The sequence below is a fragment of the Pholcus phalangioides genome, unplaced genomic scaffold (genome assembly GCF_987345545.1).
Source record: "Pholcus phalangioides strain wild (caught in Gottingen) unplaced genomic scaffold, Ppha-v1.0 ptg000013l_1, whole genome shotgun sequence".
Classification (NCBI taxonomy): domain Eukaryota; kingdom Metazoa; phylum Arthropoda; class Arachnida; order Araneae; family Pholcidae; genus Pholcus; species Pholcus phalangioides.
In genome coordinates this window covers 23,535,553-23,554,790 of record NW_028301606.1, presented here as the reverse complement: position 1 = coordinate 23,554,790, position 19,238 = coordinate 23,535,553, and the positions used below count along the sequence as shown (strand labels likewise).

Below are 19,238 nucleotides of genomic sequence, written 5' to 3'. Positions count from 1 at the left end.
AAATACAGAAGACAACTGAATGCTATTGGGTAGCATCAGAATCACCAAACCTAGAATAGGCCTATGTATCCAACTGCTTTGTAATACAAACTGTTGTTTCACCTGTTTGAGCCGTAATTTTGAATGTTAGTTGCTGTCCAAGACCATGAAAAATAATAAATACAAAATTATTTTTCCATCCAGATGGAAGTTTTTAATGACTACTATACTTGTTTAACCCTCAAACTAAGCAAATGAAAAATTAATCAACCAAAAGGTCCACATACACAGCCCCCCACCAAAAAACCTTAAAAATGATAAAATTTCTGCTTTGGCAGAATCATTAATTGCATTCTTCAACATTTGTAATATTTGGCAATATATCAATGATTTCCTGCTCAATTAAAATCAATTACACAAATTTTGTTGATAGGATTTGGTAGAAAAGTAGGACAAAAACTAGAAAGTAGGGCATTTTACCAAAAAGTAGGAAAAGTAGAACGAGTGGGAGCCCTGCATTGGGATTCACACACCTTTGTTTCTATTGCTAAAGTTTTCTGCATTCTTGATTGTTCAAACTCTGGCCTATTCAAATAATTCTGAGTCCAGATAGAGGTTTAATTACTCAAATTTTTTGATTGGCAGCAACAGTGTAATTCGAAATGTGTGTTTCTTCAATATCATATTAATGCAGTTGATAGAAATATAAAATTCAGAGGAGATCATGGATCAGTGAGGGCCAGAATCACCTCGGATATCAAAAACCTCAGTTGATAGAGACAATCCCTGAAAATGAAATAAATAACACTCAACCTGACTATAAATGAACTTACTTTGTCTCGTAACCTTTCTCTGTATAAATCCAACTAGCTAATATCATGGTTCTTAAATGTCTTGAATCAAAACTGGCTGGCTTTGACAATTTGTCAAAACACACAGTCTTTTATTGAAGAGAATCACCTTCTCTAGCAAAATGGCATAAGAGATAGGAACTCTTTGGGTGCATTGATGTCTGAACCAAATAAAAAGCTCTTCATAAAGCTCGTTCAATCTTGCTTTTTTCAACTTGCACTCTATTTTCAAGGTCTTTTTTGGCTCTGTCTAAACACAAAATTATTTAATGTACATTATATGTCATTTCTAGTCTCTGACAGTTGCTTTTCAATCACCATATTCAACAATGATTCTATTACGATTGATTTGCAATTTTCAATTAACTGCTATTGTTTCTTTTATAATGGTTCTAGATGTATAACACCACAAATCTCTTCCATTTACTACTGTAACTTGCAATGCTACAACAGTGAAAGGGATTTAAACTTCAGAGATTCTTATCCCTAGGTAAGGTTGAATACTAAGTGATGGTTCTGCATTGATTTTTCTTAAATTTGATGATAAAACCATGGAGGTCACGGGTAATATAAATAGAGTGCATAATTTCAAACCACTTTCACAAAATGCTGAAAATTATTTTCACTTTTCACAAGGAAAAAATATTAGTTGAGCAACACATAATTCCAAAAAGATGGAACACTTCTTCAAAAAAAAATATATGTAAAATTCTTTTCAAACCATACTGCTGATAAGATTAGATTTTATAGTTTAAATATAAACAAATCTTGTATTACCTCATGTTAAATATTAGCATTTGTAAACATTAATTGCATCTAAATGGGTTTGGGAAATTCTAAAAGGAAAGAGTTATCAACGATACAGCGGCACAATTATAATTTAAGAACATTAATAATTAAAAAAACAAAGCTCAACACTGTCATACCTTAATTACACATGATAAGAAAAGATAGAATAGAAAGGTGATCACAGAGAAAAAATTGAGAATGAAACAGGACACATTAATGCACATATAAATAAATATAAAAGCACATAACAAAGCACACTACAAGTACAAACTAATATCATTATTTCTACAGCAAAAAGCAGAAGAAAGCAAGTGAATTGATGGAATCCTGAACCTTGTGTTGCTGATGTGACACATATCAGAACAGCAGCTGAACAGGGATTCATCCATGTTTACCTTGCCGTTCACAGATTCCTACAATCATGTTAAAAAGAACTGGTTAAACTATCTCAAAAAGTACAGTCGAATCCTGATATAACGAGCTCCAAAAGACTGGACAAATCATTTCGTTATAGAGGAATTATAGAGCTTTTTTACATTATTTCCTATGTAAAACTTATCAGGGGGATTAGAAAAGTTTTCGATAAAACAAGATTTTCACTATAACGGTATTCATTAAAATGGGGGAATCAACTGTATCACTCTTATATGGTAGTCTTCAGAATCTGAGATTGACCAAGAGAGCATTAAAATTATGTTCATCTTAATTTTAGTATTTTGCAACAAAACTTAATGAGAAAATGAATAAGATTTTCCCTTGAAAAATGACTATTCTGAGTTTGAGTATCAACTCAAACCAAGACCCTCTTTGTTTCTAGTGATCTAGTCTTCTTTGTGGTCTAGGTCAGAACAAAGAAAAGAATCAGTAAAATGGCTGTTTTACTGCTAACCCCAGAAAGTCAAGTCCAGTCAAGAAGAGTTGGTCTAACAATAGCATTTTTTCATAGTTCAGTCATTTTTTCATTGCCAGTTGACCATAAAACTGGCAATAACAGCTTTGATTCTGATCGTTGCAGTCATTTCCATCTAATATCTCCTGGTATCATAGAGTTGATACCAAAACACAGGACAGCCACTTTATCCATGAATATCTTATTCATTGACCCACAGCCATGATTCAGCTACTTAATGAGAAAAATTTAGAAATTATCTGTAATTTTTTTTTAATGATTATGTTCATTGGAAAATTGATAAATATATATAAAACTGAGCACCAAAACTAATTGTATATCAAAAAACTAAAGTCAAAATCATTATGGAGTACTGAACCAGTAAAATATATTAAACTGAATGAAAATTAACATGAAATTATATATATATTTAACAAATTAATTACAGTACAGCTCTGATAATTATCAGGGCTCTACTGTAATTACTTTGCCACCTCAGATAATGATCTGAGCACAGAACGTTTTTACAACTTTCAAATTTTTTTTGCCGCAGGATTAATTCTCAAAATATCATTAAAATTGCCCTGGCCAATATCTCCTACAGCTAAAATTTATTGGGGTATATCATCATTCTTGTTTGGTGAAAGTGCGCAACTATATTATAGAATTCATGAGTATAAAATATTTTAAAGGGAAGGGGGAAGCAAATGATAGATGAAAGCATTGTTTCTGATTTTTGTCCAGCCTGAACTAGTATTTTTTCTGATTTCATCATATACCTTGACACATTCATTGCTAGGTGAAAAATTTTAAAGAGTTTGCTTATTACAAGTCTATATCAATTCTACATGGTTAGGTTATACCTGCTTATCAATGAATAGGTTGAAAACTCATCAATTAAATAACATAAGTTTCTCAAGAAATAGAAGAATAAGAATAATCAAAGTATATCAAAATAGTATTATGGTCAATTAAATTAAGAAATAAATACTCACCAAAAACTTAAGCTCTTTTTAACTTAACCCCAGAAAACCAGCTACAACTGCACTCAGAACAATGATGAGAATAGCCCCACACAAAATAATAAGCAACTTTTTCTAGAAAGAAAAAGTCCCACAAAAAAGAATGTTTGTCTAATTGCATTGCACAAGAGAAAAAAAATAGAACTAGTGTTTTCATGAAAACATGGAGAAGTATAACTTTGTATGCACAAAATATAAACCACTAAAAATTTTAAAAAAAGAATGCTATAAACTACAAAAATTAAAATCTTTATTTTTCTTGAAATGTATGTGTGTATACTTTATATAAACATTTTTATTTATGTAAATAGGAATGCAAATTTTTCCCTGTTTATTTATTTTTTCAAATAAATATACTGTATTTGTTTTTTTACCATTTGAAATATGTATAAACAAACTGAATATAAAATCAATATCCAAAATCCTAAAACATTTCTGTACATAGAACGAAAATCAAAAAGTTCTTATTAAATAACTACAGTAATAGCAAGCATGAAAGCACATTTAAAAACTATAATTTCATTTTAAAAAAAAACATGGATATGATAATATATAAAAAATACTAAAAAGAATGTTTATGAAGATCAACAATACTATACATTCTAAACCATCTTGAAATTTTCTAAGTCCTTCACTGACATGAAATAAATCTAGACAAATATTAGGAAGAGGGTTGTAGTTACATAAGTAGTAATTACATCATGGTCAAGTGATTTTAGTTTAGTTTTCAGAAGAAAAAAAAAATCACAAAAAAAATTGATATAAGACTAGAAAATTTCCCCTTACATATACAGACACTTACTGACCAATTTTTATAATACAGCATATAGCTCAAGGAACTCTATCGAAAAATATTCATATATATCACATCTATTTTACATCCAACAAGAATCATATATCCAAGTAAATATAAATGTTTCCACTCGTGATATTGAGCAAATAAAAATGCTTGATTCAGTGATGTGCTATACTTTGCAGTCTGTACTGATTTTTACATGAAAGAGAGGTTTCCACATACTAGTTTGAAACAGCAGTGAAGTTTTCTGTGATATAAAATACCAAAGTAAACTGATTCTTCCACTCAGAATTACAAAATTTGTATTAAAAATACATACATCGTTAACACATATAAGCTTTTGAAATAATCAAGGATAAGAAAGACCAAAAATTAAAGAAAAATTATTTTATAATCCTATGTAGGTAAAATGACATTTTTCTAATAAATTAAAAATTTCATTGTGAATGAATAATTATGTTTTTTTAGATATGGCTTAATATCACAGGCACAATGAATTTTGACCATATTTTGAAATTTTATGTTTAATGCCTAATCTGTAAAAAAGTTACACATGATTTTACAAATTTATAATTGATGAAATGGTTTGGTTATTAAAATAAGATTTTTTACTAAAATTACAAATTTATCAGGTATTCCTTGATTTATTTATAATAAAATATTTTATTTTTTTTACAATGCTTGATTGATCAATCAAATGCATTCAGTGCATTGGCATGATATCGAGTTTCACTGTTTTGTGTTAGAATGATAGAAAGTACAGCGCTTCTCACAATAATTCATTCCAATCAGGTTTCACTTTCAAGCGTTTATTTCCTCTCTAACAAAGTTTTCAGTGTGAAATACCATATCAAATACTAAAATCAGTTCCCCCATGGAAAAGAAAATACCATAAAGTAATTTAAAAACTTTTTACTATACAAAACAGTCCTAACATCTAATGAATTTTCATAACTTTTTGTATTTTTCATTTCCCTGAGGAATTCTTTTGATCGTACTGGGCAATTTGTCCACTAATTCCTTCAAAATACCACTTTAGTATTCGTAATGAATTTACTTATATAAGTATCAACATTATATGTATATCAAAACATTGCATAATAATGAAAATTTATGAGATGAAATTTGTAACTGATGTTAACATATAAATAAAATAAAAGTTCCAAATCATGTAAATAACTTTTTTTTTCGATTCTTTATATTATCAAAATGATGCAAATGATTTCTTTAGTCCATATTCTGATAGACATTAATAATGTTTTTCCACAAATAAAAATGTGAACTTGATTATACATATATATAACATGAATTTAGAAGAATTTTAGTTAATTCAAAGAAAAATAAGATGTCAATGTGGAGAAACACAATGGCACTTTAGTAAATATTTAAAAGTTTAAAGAAAGCAAAAACAGACATGCATGGCAATGTCATGAAAGAATGTTCATAAATTAAATACACATGTGAATCAAAATACAAATAGATTCTTATCACAAATAAATTATTTACACATTTCATTCTTGACTAACAACTAAATACACAAATAGAACTAAATAAGGGGTAGCCTTTTATTTTCAATTTAAAAACTGGTTTAAATGATACTATTGATAGTATATGAACTGGTTTAATGATACTGCATGAAATAGAATGAAGTAGTGGGTTATTTTGTTTGAATTTTGACCAGAAGGACCCGCAATCTTTTTTATTTTTGATTTAATACTGGTTACTGTATAATTAATTCTCCCACAAAATTCAATAGTTCATGGGCAACTAAATACATTTTGAACTTCTCATCTTGATGTGAATTAAAACCCCTAATTTCTTTCTACCGACTCGTTATTAAAATTAAAGCCTTAACAAAATCAAGCCTGATTGCTCTTCTGAATTTCTACAGCAGTGAAGAATCTTCTTTAAATGTAATGAGAAAAAAAAATTCCATGATAAATCTTAATTTTACAGCAGAGCAAATTAATAACATTTTTGTTTTAAAGTTTATAGATTCAGAAAAGACGTGAAAGAAAATGCCAAAATGTTATCTACAATAACATCCTCATGCTTAACATCATATTGACATGATAAATCAAATATTTTCAATGTAAGAAATTATAATAACAAAATAAAAAGTTCAAGCACAAAAGCAAGCAAAATAAAATGGGGGAAAAAGTTACTATAAAAATTTACTAAAATATAAATATTAGACAAATGATGGTAGCACCCTCTTAAATGAAACACTGTTTTCTCTGCTTTTCAGGTGGATCAAGGCATAATCATAAACAGCTTGGTGAGACAAATGTGTATACTTCAAGAATAATTTAAATAACTTGCTCCAGAATCAGAAAAGTTCCATTTTTTTAAACATATTTTATCTTCAAATAAATTGAGACTTTCAGATAAATGAGTCTTTTTCATGCTGTTTTCCATATAATGATTGCTATAATTGCAACTAGAATAAGTGCCACTATGATAATAATGATGATTTTCTATGGAATAACAAAATAAAAGCAAGAATAAATAAATGAACAAACTAAAAGAACAAAAGCATAAATAAACAAGCATCAAATGATATTAAAAAAAGTATGGAAAGGGAAAAAAATGAAACAAAACTAAAATTTAATTTAATTTAAAATTAACCAAAAATTATAAGAAAAACTGAATAATTAAACATGCATACATCAGCCAAACAAAGCTGTGTTACATTTTTCTGTCCATGTCAATTTTTCGGTACAGTAGAGAAGTTATTACTCCATCTATCAGTTAGAACATTTTTAATGATAAAACATAATGTGACACCTGTCAGGGATAGAAGTAGTTGTTTATATAAGATACAGTTGTTTATTCAAACTATCTGAGTTTGAATAAACAACAAAAAAGGGAACAAACATGTATGATCAATGCTGTTAATAAAGTTATGAGTTGTTTTTAGTGTGATATTTTTAAATCATAAAATAGATTTAATTTCTTTTTCTGCAGAGTATTTTCTACTCAATTGCCATCTAATTTCATGAGCACACTATTGATTTATTCTTAATCAACTTATCAGAACAAATATCTATCTAGTGTGTGAATATGACCCATCTATGCATCAATCAAAGAGTTTTCTCAAACAAACTTTCTATAATATAGATCTTTGTTTGGCTGTAAGTTTTGGATTCCAGGGAAATCCTGATATAACAATACCCTGCAAACCAAGAGGAAAATATCATTGAAAGGGGGATTTATAGTTATAACGAGAGCAACATTATCATGACAAAAAACATTATCTCTGTGAGTTCTATATCACATCTTATAGTTTAGTCTTTTTTTTTCAAGCCTCTTGAATCTTTTTATGCATTCAATCAAGAATGCCACCAAGTCAGGCTCCTTGAAGATTTGTTCAAATAAAATTTTCACACTTATTAGTTATTATGAATCCATGTAAATTTTAAGCGAATTAATAATGTCTTGACCCTTAAATTGTGCAAGAGAAAAATTTATCCCCCAATTTCTTAACTTGCAAATGATCAATAAGTGATTAAGTAAATCTAAATCCTCTATGAGCAATGAGAGCAGTTTGAGAGAAAAAAGATCATTCAAAAGGGTCTCTGGATTAAAAAAAATCAAAATTGCACTCACATACATCATGAATTTTTCCATAATTATGAAAAAATATAACTCACCCTTCTAGCTTTACTCTGATATCTAACAGCCTTGTTTATGTCTCCTTTTGCTCGGTCAACAAAATCAACAGAATTCTTCACATTGTACTCGATTTGATCGATAAGCTCTCCCTGAAAAGTAAATTTTATTAATGTTCACAGTTGAAAACACCAATTTTATTAACAGGAAATCACAAAATAAATGCTGAAATTAACATGCATAAAATATTGAAAAGTTAAATTTTTAATAAAACAATATAATGACCAAACAAGGGTTTGAGAAAATTTAATAACTATTGTGAATTGCTGGATGGGAACAAATAATATTTTTCCAATTAGACACAGGTTTTTAATGTACATCTGTAGAACAGATTTTAAAATAACTAGATATATTTGCAATAGTATAGTGTAATTATGGTTTCAAATAACTATTGCATAGCATTACTTTCAATGTAGAAAATATCTGCATACTCACCTGACTTTCAACAAGAATTGCCATGTCCATGAACATATCATGAAGTTCTCGGATGCTTTTCTCTAACTTGATTATATCTGCGTGTCTAGCTTCTATATCAGCCAACGTTTGTTTGGCCTTCTGAGTTTCTGTGACAATCTACAGTAAAATCAGTATGAAATTCTTAATAATTTGAAAATTTATATGTTTAACCACTGTAATATTACAATACATTATTAAAAGATTTTTTGGAAAAAGTAAATTTATCAAGAAAGCAAAGGAAAATAAATTTTGAAATAAAAAGATAGGAAAATAAATTTTGAAATAAAAAGATAGGAAAATATGTAATAAAGGTTATGCCAAAATATCAAGATTATTTCTTACCCCTTGAGTGAAAATTGCAGGATTATCACTTTCAAGCATTTCTTCAATTTCATCATCAGTAGTCACTCGACCAGCTGCATATAAATGAGAGCAATAATTTTCATGAGATAATGAACTGTTTTTGATTGAATAACTGAATATAAAAAGCAGTTGTCATATGCTATGAGAGTCGGGTCGTTTGATATAAGTACCTAAATCTGTAACCATAAGTTTAAGTACAAAGAGCTTTGAAGTTTACTTTTTGCATGATTCCAAGTTTGAATTGTAGTAATTATTCTGGAAATGTATAATAAGTGGCTTGCAGTGAAAAAAAAATTCTATCTAAAATAGCTGCAAACAGCCCAGATCAAAGCTGAAGTTCACTGGGACTCTTCACCATCATTAAAGACAATTTATTTGTGGATAGACAAATTTATGATGACCCGTTTCTGGAAATCACTGAAAAAAAAAATCAATGGTATCGTCATGGAAGATTATAGATTGTAGGTGCTTTAGACAGCTTTTGTTGTGGGTATTTCAATAGAACTTAATCAATAGAATAATAAGCAATTAGAAATGAAAAAGCTTTGTGCAAGATGGGTACCAGGAAAACAAAAGACATTTAAAAAATTTGTTAATATCGGCTCGTAACCCTTACGACTTTCAGCATTGACTTTTGATTTGGTGAAACATGGATTCACCAATATACACTAGAGCCAAAAGAAAAGTCAAAGCAGTGGATGGAGCTTTGGTGAACTGACACCAAAAAGGCAAATCTACTGTTTACTAAAAAGGTGATGTCATATTTTTTTCAAGATCCTTAAAGCACTGTCTACTACCTTCAGAAAGGCTAGAAATTGAGAATGATGGCAGTTTTTAACATTACTGAAGAAAGTGTGGAGCTTGAAGGAAACACTGTTGGAAAATAGATCAAGATTTCTTCAAAAAAAAAGTGAACACTAAGGTGGGTCGAAAAAAATGAAGTTTTTATTTTCAAATCACTATGCTGCGGAAAAATTGCCTCCTTTAATAATAAGAGAAACCGTGTAAAATATTTTAAAATCAGTTGATATCTTCCGGTCATGCATCATACCAGAAGTTTATGGAAATTGATGAAATTTAACATTTTTCTCAAATTTTTTAATATTACTTAAAATTTGACGATCAACATGCAAAAGTTTGTTATGCTTATTTTATGGTTCAATAAAGTAAAATAAATTAAAACATCATGAATATTTGAATGCTTATTGGTCACGCAACATGTTCGAAAAAAGGAATTAACCAAATTTTCACAAGTTCCATTGTGTAGCTTTTTCCCCCGTTTTGTCAGAGCAAAATGACCCAGAATTCATCACAGGAGGTAGTTGCACATTGAGTTCTACCCACCACTCTACCCAATCAACCATTTAAAATAGCGTTTGTTTGTAATTAACATTATATTTCAAAACTAGTCACCAAAATTCACTAGGATTTGGTGGGTTTACAGTTTCTTCTACTGTTTCTTTTCCAACTGTATACGTTTGAGGTCTGACTTTTGGGAGAAATCATATAAATTGCACACAAACGCTACTTCAGATGGTTGATTGGGTAGGGTGTGGAAGGAACTCAACGTGCAGCTACCCCCTGTGATGAATTCTGGGTTGTTTTGTTATGATAAGATGGGCTAATAGCTGCACAATAAAACTTGCAAAAATTTGATTAATTCCCATTTTTTGACCAATAAGCATTTAAATATTCATGATGTTTTAATTTATTTTACTTTATTAAACCATAAAATAAGCATAACAAACTTTTGCATGTTGATCGTAGAATTTTAGGTAATATTAAAAAATTTAAGAAAAATGTTCAATTTCATCAATTTCCATAAACTTCTGGTTCAACCAATTTTTTTAAGTTGTTTTCCTTCTTATTAAAGGAGGCAACTTTTCTGTACTATAGCGATTTGAAAAAAAAAACTTACTACTTACTCACTAGGGTGGTTCACCCTAGTGAGTAAGTAGTAAGTTTTTTTTTTCAAAATCGGGTGAACCACCCTAGTGGACACCTTTTTTTACATGACTTATCAAATGGCCAACGTCAGGGGCATATCTAGAGCTCGCTGTTGGGAGGGGTGTTTTTTTTTTACACTGTGAATAAGGTGACCATACATCCCACATTGTCCCACATTTTCCGGGAGTCACAGATTTTTCTTTGTTTTAACTTTTTTTTTTAAAAATACCCCAGTTTTTTCTATTTTTTGTCAAAGTTTTCTTGAATTTGTTATTTAATGATATGTTTGTTATAAATTATTGATATACAAATAATTTTCAACAGATTTATTGAATGTAATATTATCTATTCACATTTCTCTTGGGGAGTGATCAGGGTGATCACACCTCCCCCCATAGATCCACACCTGGCCCACGTACATGCCAATTTTAATTTTAAAAAAAGAACATACATTTGTACACTATAAATTAATACACAAACACACGAATATACATTTACTTACTGATTTCAAGTTGTCTTTTTATCCTGTCTTTGCATCTTTCTCTGTAATCTGTTTGAATTTTATTGTATTCAAACATGGCTTCAACAAAGCGTCTCGATAGTGTAGAATGCTAGGTCAAATAAAAGTGAATTGAAATTTCAAATTAAACTAAATTAAAAAACAAAGACAACCAAAATTAAGGAAATTTAAAAAAACCATGCTTTCAAAAATCCTAATTAATAGGACCATGGTAAGACAAAATGAAAAGGATTCACATAAAAGTCATGACTTTTTTAAATGTACAATGAATAAACACTCAATCACTGATAAGTTATACTTGAAATGTAATACACACAGAATAGAAAAATTTAATTTACAGTATTGCCCTTTACCTGTATCACCCTGATACGATATTCGGCAGATATACAATTTTTATTTTCATCCTGTTCAAGTGCTTGTTCCATACCTGAGATAAAATGTTTATTTAAATTAAAACAAAAAAACTACAAGATGGTGGAAAAGTATATTACACATATAAAAGTATAATATTCCCCCATGCCAGAAGCACAAATGTGCAATGTCCTTGGATAAAAAAGAACATGGAAAATGGCATTTGAATGTTCACTCTACCCATTTACTGCAAGTTATTTTCCTAAAATGTTTTGTAACGTGTTTCAAAAGAGATATACGTTCACGCTTCAATCTGGGCAAAATAAGGTATCCAACCAGATAAAACAAAATCCAGCAGATTAAAAAAAAAGGAAAATTTGCAAATTTGTGCTTCTGGCATGCCGGGGGGGGGGGACAATATAATATGTAAACTAAATATATTAATATATTTAGTCTACATGTTATATCGTCAAAAAATAAAATAGAAATTACACATATTTACAAACAATAGTTTAGTGTAGAACAAAAATATCTACGAGAGAAAGAGTAAATGTTTTTTAGAAATTAATGAATGCAGACCACGTGCCCTAATTTAGATGAGAACAGTTGAATTCATTCAAAATTCACTAATGGAATTTTTGTAGATAATATAGTGAAACTCTTATATAATGATAATCGCCAGTAAAAATGGTCATCTCTACACTTCTCAATATGTAATATACTCTATATATCAATCCCTTGAGTATTGTTACATAGGAGCCCCACTGTATTTCTACACACCCACACAAGGAAGAAAAATAAATGGAACTATCAGAATACCTTATGGTTTGAGAGCTAGACAACTTTTTCTCAGCCCAATATATCAAGGAAACATATTTTCTGGATATTATGGTGATGCGAACCCAGAAAGTAAAGTCATCTGGTCTCCACCGGGACTCGAACCCAGACCCTCTCGCAAATGTATCATGCTTGCCTGGTTTTCAAAAGGGCCTGGGTTTGAGTCCCGGCAGAGACCAGATGATTTTTCCTTCAGAATTCATCTCAACACAATATCCAGAAAATATCTGTTTTCTTTTGGTTTGTTCGCTAATACATACAAGTTTTTAATGAATAATTTCATCATAATATAAGTATAATAACTTCAAAACGACATGCTCAACTGAGTCTGAACTAAAACTTCTGCGAGTTTTCAAATTTGAATACAAACAAACGAAACATACATTTGAGCTTTGTCCTGACTTTTCCCGCTAATCGTTTCACTTCAGCCATCAGATATTCAAGCTCTTGCTTCACTTCTGAAATACATTAAAAGTAACAGGACGTTTTTTTACAGGCTCAAATAAAAATATTTTTAAGAAAACAATAATTTTTTTACATATTGCATGGGAATGCAAATTGAGAGAGAGAGACAACAAAAAAAAGGCAACTGTATGTGACATATAACAATGCATGTGGGTCATATAAACAACTTACTTTCATCACTGGTTGGAGCGGACAATATATGACTATGCTTTTTCTTCACTTGCTCTACACTAGCTTCAATTTTATCAAGATTCTGAGAAACTTCTTCAACCTGCACATGTCAAAGTAAAATCATATTAAATTTATATACGATCAATGAATCTATGTACAAATATTTTCAAAATAGTAATAATTTGAATCATAAGAGTGAAATAAATGTCAATTTGTTAATTTCCACAGAAAATATAATTTGTTTTTTTTAATAGAAGATAAATAACTCTCCCTTAAGATAGAAATAGGAACAGAGATACGTTTCTTTCTATTCACACCTAGATATGCTATGTATTGATTTTCACAAAATCGATGATAAATTTTCACAAAAATATGTAAAAAAACTGTATTTTCAAGCAGCAAGCTCATATGGTTATGTCAATGATTTGTACCCCATATGTGTGTTTCATAAATAATAACTTAATAAAAAAAATTATCTTCATTACTTCATAGAAATATTTCAATAAATTTGGTAATACACAAGCTATACATGTTGGAAAATACAAAAATGAAAAAACTTACATCTCGAAAAAACTCTGCCATGAATGCTTCAGATCCATCGACACTGATACTGACTTCTCCAAGGTCATAACTATCGGATGCAACCTGTTCATAATGATGAGACTATATAACTCATCAGGAGAAAGGAATATATAAATGTTAATAAACACACAAAAGAAAACAAAACAAAAATTCTTTTCTCTCTTATGCCAGGATTACACTATAAAAGTTTGCACACCATTAAAAGTTTGATAAGGGATCTTTCACCAAACTTGAAAAAAAAACAATCAATAAGCCTATTGGTTACATTCACTCGAATGTAATCAATGCACTTATTGGTTGCATCTTTCAAGTTTTATAAAAGAACTTTGATAAAACTCTAATAGCGTAATCCTGGTCTTACTTATAATGAACATTTCATAAAACTTTTGAATATAACTTAACAATATATCTTAGCATGCTGCAAATGACAAGTATTTGAATTAAAAACAAGTAATATCTAATAAACTTCAGGCATTCAGGTAAGTAGGCTTTTTTAATGATTAAAATGATGTACCTATGATCACCATGATACTGTCAAATTTGACAGGAAACTATTTTAATATAGCAATCATAAATTTGTCTGCATTGTGGGTAAATTGGGAAACAAATATAACTAAAAACAATGTTTAACCTTGATCATCAGTAAATCATTATTTACTTTAACCTTTGAACTGCTCAATCCTATTTTATGCTTAACTTACCCCAAGGCATAAGGCAGCCATCTTTAACCCATTGCTCACGAGCACTACGGTGCTCTCTGAAGTACCCAGAGTGCTCGATGCTTGGGATTGATTTCATGCTCGCAAGCACTTGATCAACGTTCCAATTAAACACCTTGGAGGAATTGCATTCAAAAATTTAAAATCATCATCATTTCATGCATTCGTATGTTAAACTTACTGTAAGGGTGCTCTTCTTTTGATGATGGGTACAGGCAGTGCTTGCGACTGGAAAAAGGTTGAAGACCCCTGGCTTAAAGTGTATTTGACACTTATTTTTATGATCTGATATTTTCTTTTTTTTACAAAATAGCACGCAACTGTTTTTTCAATTATTTGAGAAAAAAAGCCATTTTTTAATTTTAGTAAAATTCCCCTCTATAAAGCTTGCTTCCTACAGCACCAGATCAGAATATTTTAGAATTTACATTAAAAAAATTACCCAATGGATGGTCCTCAGAGAGACACAGGTGCTAAGTATTTTATTACATGGGGCTGACTACTCATGGGTCCACAAGTGCCAACATTAGAAAGCATTTTGGGAAGCTGAAAGTGGCTAGTCATCCCTTATATATCGTATTCAAATTATATATCATAGGAGGGGTATGTTGCATAGTGAATTAATTCACTAATTACTGGAGGCTCTACCTCCTTGCAAAATTTACAGTGGTTCGGGCATTTATGCACAGGTTTAGAACACTTATGATGTCCCTGACTTAACATGTATCCGTTTGCACAGGTTACTTGAAGCATGAAAGGTTGGGAATAAGTTTTCTAGAAGAAAGAGTACGTGACAACATATGTACCAGAACAGGGAGCTGAAAAAAAAATCACATGCTCTCTCTCACTAACTTTATTCACGGGCTCCCCTCCTATGAATAAACAACCCATCGTATGTCCTCCCAACCCTGCATATACTTTCGAATTCTGATAATGTGGGATGTCTGTAAGTCCCACTAACAGCCCCCTCCCCCGAAGGTTTGCTTCACACCAACCCCGTCGAGAGACAGTCATTAAGTTAATGAGTTAATTTATTTATCAAAAACTTTTTTTTTAATCGAATTTCTATTTCCCTCCATCAGACTCATCAAACACATGGGCGGAGATACGTACGGCGTGGGGCACATTGGGACCATTGTCCTCCACTAAACGTCAAACGTGGAGTCAACTGATCTAATGTATATGTGTATATATAAATTGATATCATCATCTTGCTCCCACCAGATTTTGAAGTCTATCTCTGTCTATGATCAGACACCTCCAACCTGTTGCTCAAGAGCACTTCAGTACTCACTTAATATCCAAGACTGCTCATGCCAATTTTGTGCTCGCGAGGCACAAAAAACGAAACCCCCTCCCTATTACATAGCTGGGCAACAACTAGAAACAAAAATTTACTCTCATCTAGGGCTAGTTTAAGAGCCCCCGTTTTGTAATTTCAAGAGAAAAACAGTAAACTCTGTGCTATTAATGATCTATTGCCCAGGGCGACAGACCCCTATAGTTGAGGCACTGTTAGATATCCCCATTCAAGAATAACCTTTGAGCATTTGTAAGAGCAGAGCCACAACTAGATGCTTAGGGTGCCAAAATGTGTCATTGACATCCCCCCCCCCCTGTAATTTTAAAGGAAGGGTAAATGCAAGCAAGGATCCAGAGGGGGAGTGAAAGGGGGCATTCACCCATCCCGAGCGTAGAATAATAAGGGAAATTTTTATGGCTTGTAAAATACAGTATGATCTAATGAACCTACACAATAATCTGATTTTCTGAGATATCACCCTGAATCCACCTGCCTCTGCTCTATTTGCAGCTGAAGATGTCTGCCTCAGCTTCATTCATAAGCTGAAGATGTCTGAATCCATTCCATTCATAGCTGAAGATGTCTGCCTCTATTCTATTTGAATCTGAAGTTCTCTAGCTCTGCTCCATTTGCAGCCGAAGATGCCTACCTTTGCTACATTCAAATCTGATGTCTGCCTCCGCTCCATTCGAATCGGATGTCTGCCTCCGCTCCATTCGAATCTGATGTCTGCCTCCGCTCCATTCTCTCCTACTTCTGCTCCATTCATAGCTGAAGATGTCTGCCTTCATTCAGGCATGGATCCGGCAAAGAAAGTGACCCAATAGACAAATAATATGGGGAAATTTGTTTACCCCATAAAATATGGAACGATCAAACTTAACACACACACAGTTCCGCCCCTTCTTGCCACATCGTTCTGGATCCGGACCTGGGTTTAAAAGGGTGAAATTTGCACCACTCTGGACTAGCACCTGGGGCACTAGCCTTGTCTGATCCCCCCAGTTACAGCGCTGTGTAAGAGTAGCTATATGGGTGCTCTTCTTTTGACTGTGCCTGTGACAAAAAAAATGGTCAGACCTCTGTACTATGAGACAATCACAGGCATTGAGAATGCACAATTAATATAACAAGTTAACTTAATATATATATATTTTTAAATATCTAGAAACACAGATTCGCTTTACAATATGTCCTAGGACTCTGTCAATCATTTAAACCTGTGTATGCATCTTTTTCTGAACATTGTGTTCAGCGGTGGTCAAAAAAGCGAATAGAATGCTTGGTCTCATTTTCGAAAAGGTCTCTTCGCGTTCTCCTAAAATCATTCTTCTGCTTTTTCGAGGCTTAGTTCGGCCTGGACTGGAGTATGCTGTAAGGTTTTGGAGACCATACCTACAGAGGGACATAGACTTGGTTGAAGGGGTGCAGAGAAGAGCTACGCGTGTCCTTATTGGCACACGGGGCTTGGGTTATGAAGAGAGACTTCATTTTTTGAATATGTTTACATTGGATGATCGCAGGTGTCGAGGAGATATGATCGAAGTGTTTAAAATTTTCAATGGGATGGATAGGATGGACCATGAACTTTTATTACACCGCCAATCGACTGCTTTTACAAGGGGACACCAGTATCGATTGGTGAGGGACAATGCAAGGTTATGGCGTCGCAGGGAATTTTTCTCGAATAGGGTTGTTAATAAATAGAATAGCTTACCCCCGGAGGTAATAAATTGTAACACAATTGACACGTTTAAAAATAAGTACGATAAACATGTTGGGGTAAATCGAGAAGCTATCCATTTAATTGGGTTGCTGTATTTTTGAAATATATGACAACCATATTTTTATGGGTATCTTTTTATCAGCCACCTCGTTGGGCATTTTGTCTGTTGTGGCGTTGTATTTGTATTTTAAAAAAAAGTCGAGACTGATTTTCAAAGAATGGAGGAAAGTGAATTAAACCATGTTTGAATGCCACAATATAAATTATTCTATGTTCATGATAGAGAATTTCTCCACATATTACATACTCATATAATTCATCAAAATCTCAATAAAGTTCTGTGCAATAACCATTAAAAAATAAAAACATTACGAACAATGATTCAATTCTCATAATTATTATCATAATAATCATAAATATATGTATAGTTACCGCTCTTAAAGCTCCGATTCGATCGTTAATCATGATTGTGGGAAGAATTACGGGTTTTCTTTTAGTATATAAAGAACCAGCATATGGGTAGCGAGTTCGATCCTGGATATCAAGGGCTGTGGATTAAAAACAACTGAAATCGATTGACAGCTAATAATAATATTGGGTGAGCTATCGGGTGCTGGTTTCGAACTAAAAATAAACTATTTCCCCAAGCAAAGCCCCCTGGACCCCCGGTAAGGAAAAACGTCACTTCTCCAGTCCAGCAACACCCACCATTCTTCTCTCTACAGTCCTCCTCCTACAAGTTAGCTATTCCTTAATGATCCACTTCCGTGCAGGAAAGGGGATTTCTAGAGGGGGTGGAGGAAGGTGTGTAACAGCGGTGACGAATCGATGATCAGTTTTTAATTTTGTGATCCCCAGTTTGGAATCAAAGACGCATGGTGATTGATTGATTTTCAAGATGCAAGTGATGTTCGCGAAAAAGACTTCCAAGAAATCGGAACCGGAAGAACGTAAGAGAATCAGACGACAGCAAAATGTCAATCAAATGACTCATTCAGTCAATATTTTATATTGAATTTTTAATATTTAATATTATATTGAATATTAAACATTTTTCTACTTCTTTTTTTAAATCAAAGTTTTGATTTATTGATTCAGGGGAGTTTCGGTTCATTTGATGAATTAAATTGATATGATTTGTTATTTCTTGGAAAGAAAATTGTTAAATTTTAAAACATTTTCGGGATGAATTACAATGTGACTTTGTGACCATATGACCTGTATTTTACAGGTTTTCAGTTAAATCTCACTTCCAATCTTTACGGCTGAAATCATGGCTAGAAATAATTTTTCATAACGTTTAAATTATATCATGATGATTGTTATAGGTGCAAATAATAATGTTCTTTTCACTTCTTTATCATTTTCAATCTTTTTTTCGTGATCCAAAAAGCTTGTGATTCTCAGTTGTCAATCATTTTTTTTCTTGCCAACAGTCTTGGTAGTTTCTAATATTGAAAGTTCGCTATCGTAGTTTCTCCAACTCCAGCGGCTTTCTTCTTCAGAAGTTTTGTCACCAAAGTCTCCTAAAGATTTCTATCACTAGGGAAAAGGCTTGGAGAAAACACAATTTTACGAGGTGCCTACTGCTGGAAAGAACTGGCATTTTGGCAAATGTCCGATCAGTTACGGGCCACAACAGGCCCGTTGCCATAAATTTCGTTCGGAAGGGAAACCTCTTTCATTTCGGGGGGGGGGGGACCAAAGTGATAGAGAAAAATAGATTTAGCCATCTTTTTCCAGGGCCGTCATTTCAACTTTTTCCGGGAAGGGGGGGGGGGGCAAAGTACATGTACTCAA

At 32.0% G+C, this 19,238-nt stretch overlaps 1 protein-coding gene across 4 annotated transcripts; it reads right to left on the bottom strand.

The window, feature by feature from the left end:
• Nucleotides 1–1,944: 1,944 nt before the first annotated feature.
• LOC149078808 (syntaxin-like) lies at nt 1,945–18,185 on the bottom strand. 4 transcript variants are annotated; one of them, XM_089240929.1, is made up of 11 exons: nt 17,871–18,035; nt 13,670–13,771; nt 13,109–13,208; nt 12,856–12,930; nt 11,638–11,711; nt 11,267–11,375; nt 8,797–8,870; nt 8,434–8,571; nt 7,980–8,090; nt 3,504–3,605; nt 1,945–2,032 (listed from the first exon to the last, which is right to left on the bottom strand). In XM_089240929.1, exons 1-10 carry the CDS (start codon nt 17,901–17,903, stop codon nt 3,522–3,524), a joined length of 900 nt encoding a protein of 299 aa, XP_089097055.1. In that variant the 5' UTR covers nt 17,904–18,035; the 3' UTR covers nt 1,945–2,032; nt 3,504–3,521. The 4 variants fall into 4 exon arrangements, with proteins under 4 accessions (XP_089097055.1, XP_089097057.1, XP_089097058.1 ...); XM_089240931.1 differs by having other exon boundaries at nt 13,670–13,753; XM_089240932.1 differs by lacking the exons at nt 1,945–2,032; nt 3,504–3,605 and adding an exon at nt 3,764–6,803 and having other exon boundaries at nt 13,670–13,753; nt 17,871–18,185.
• Nucleotides 18,186–19,238: the final 1,053 nt, after the last annotated feature.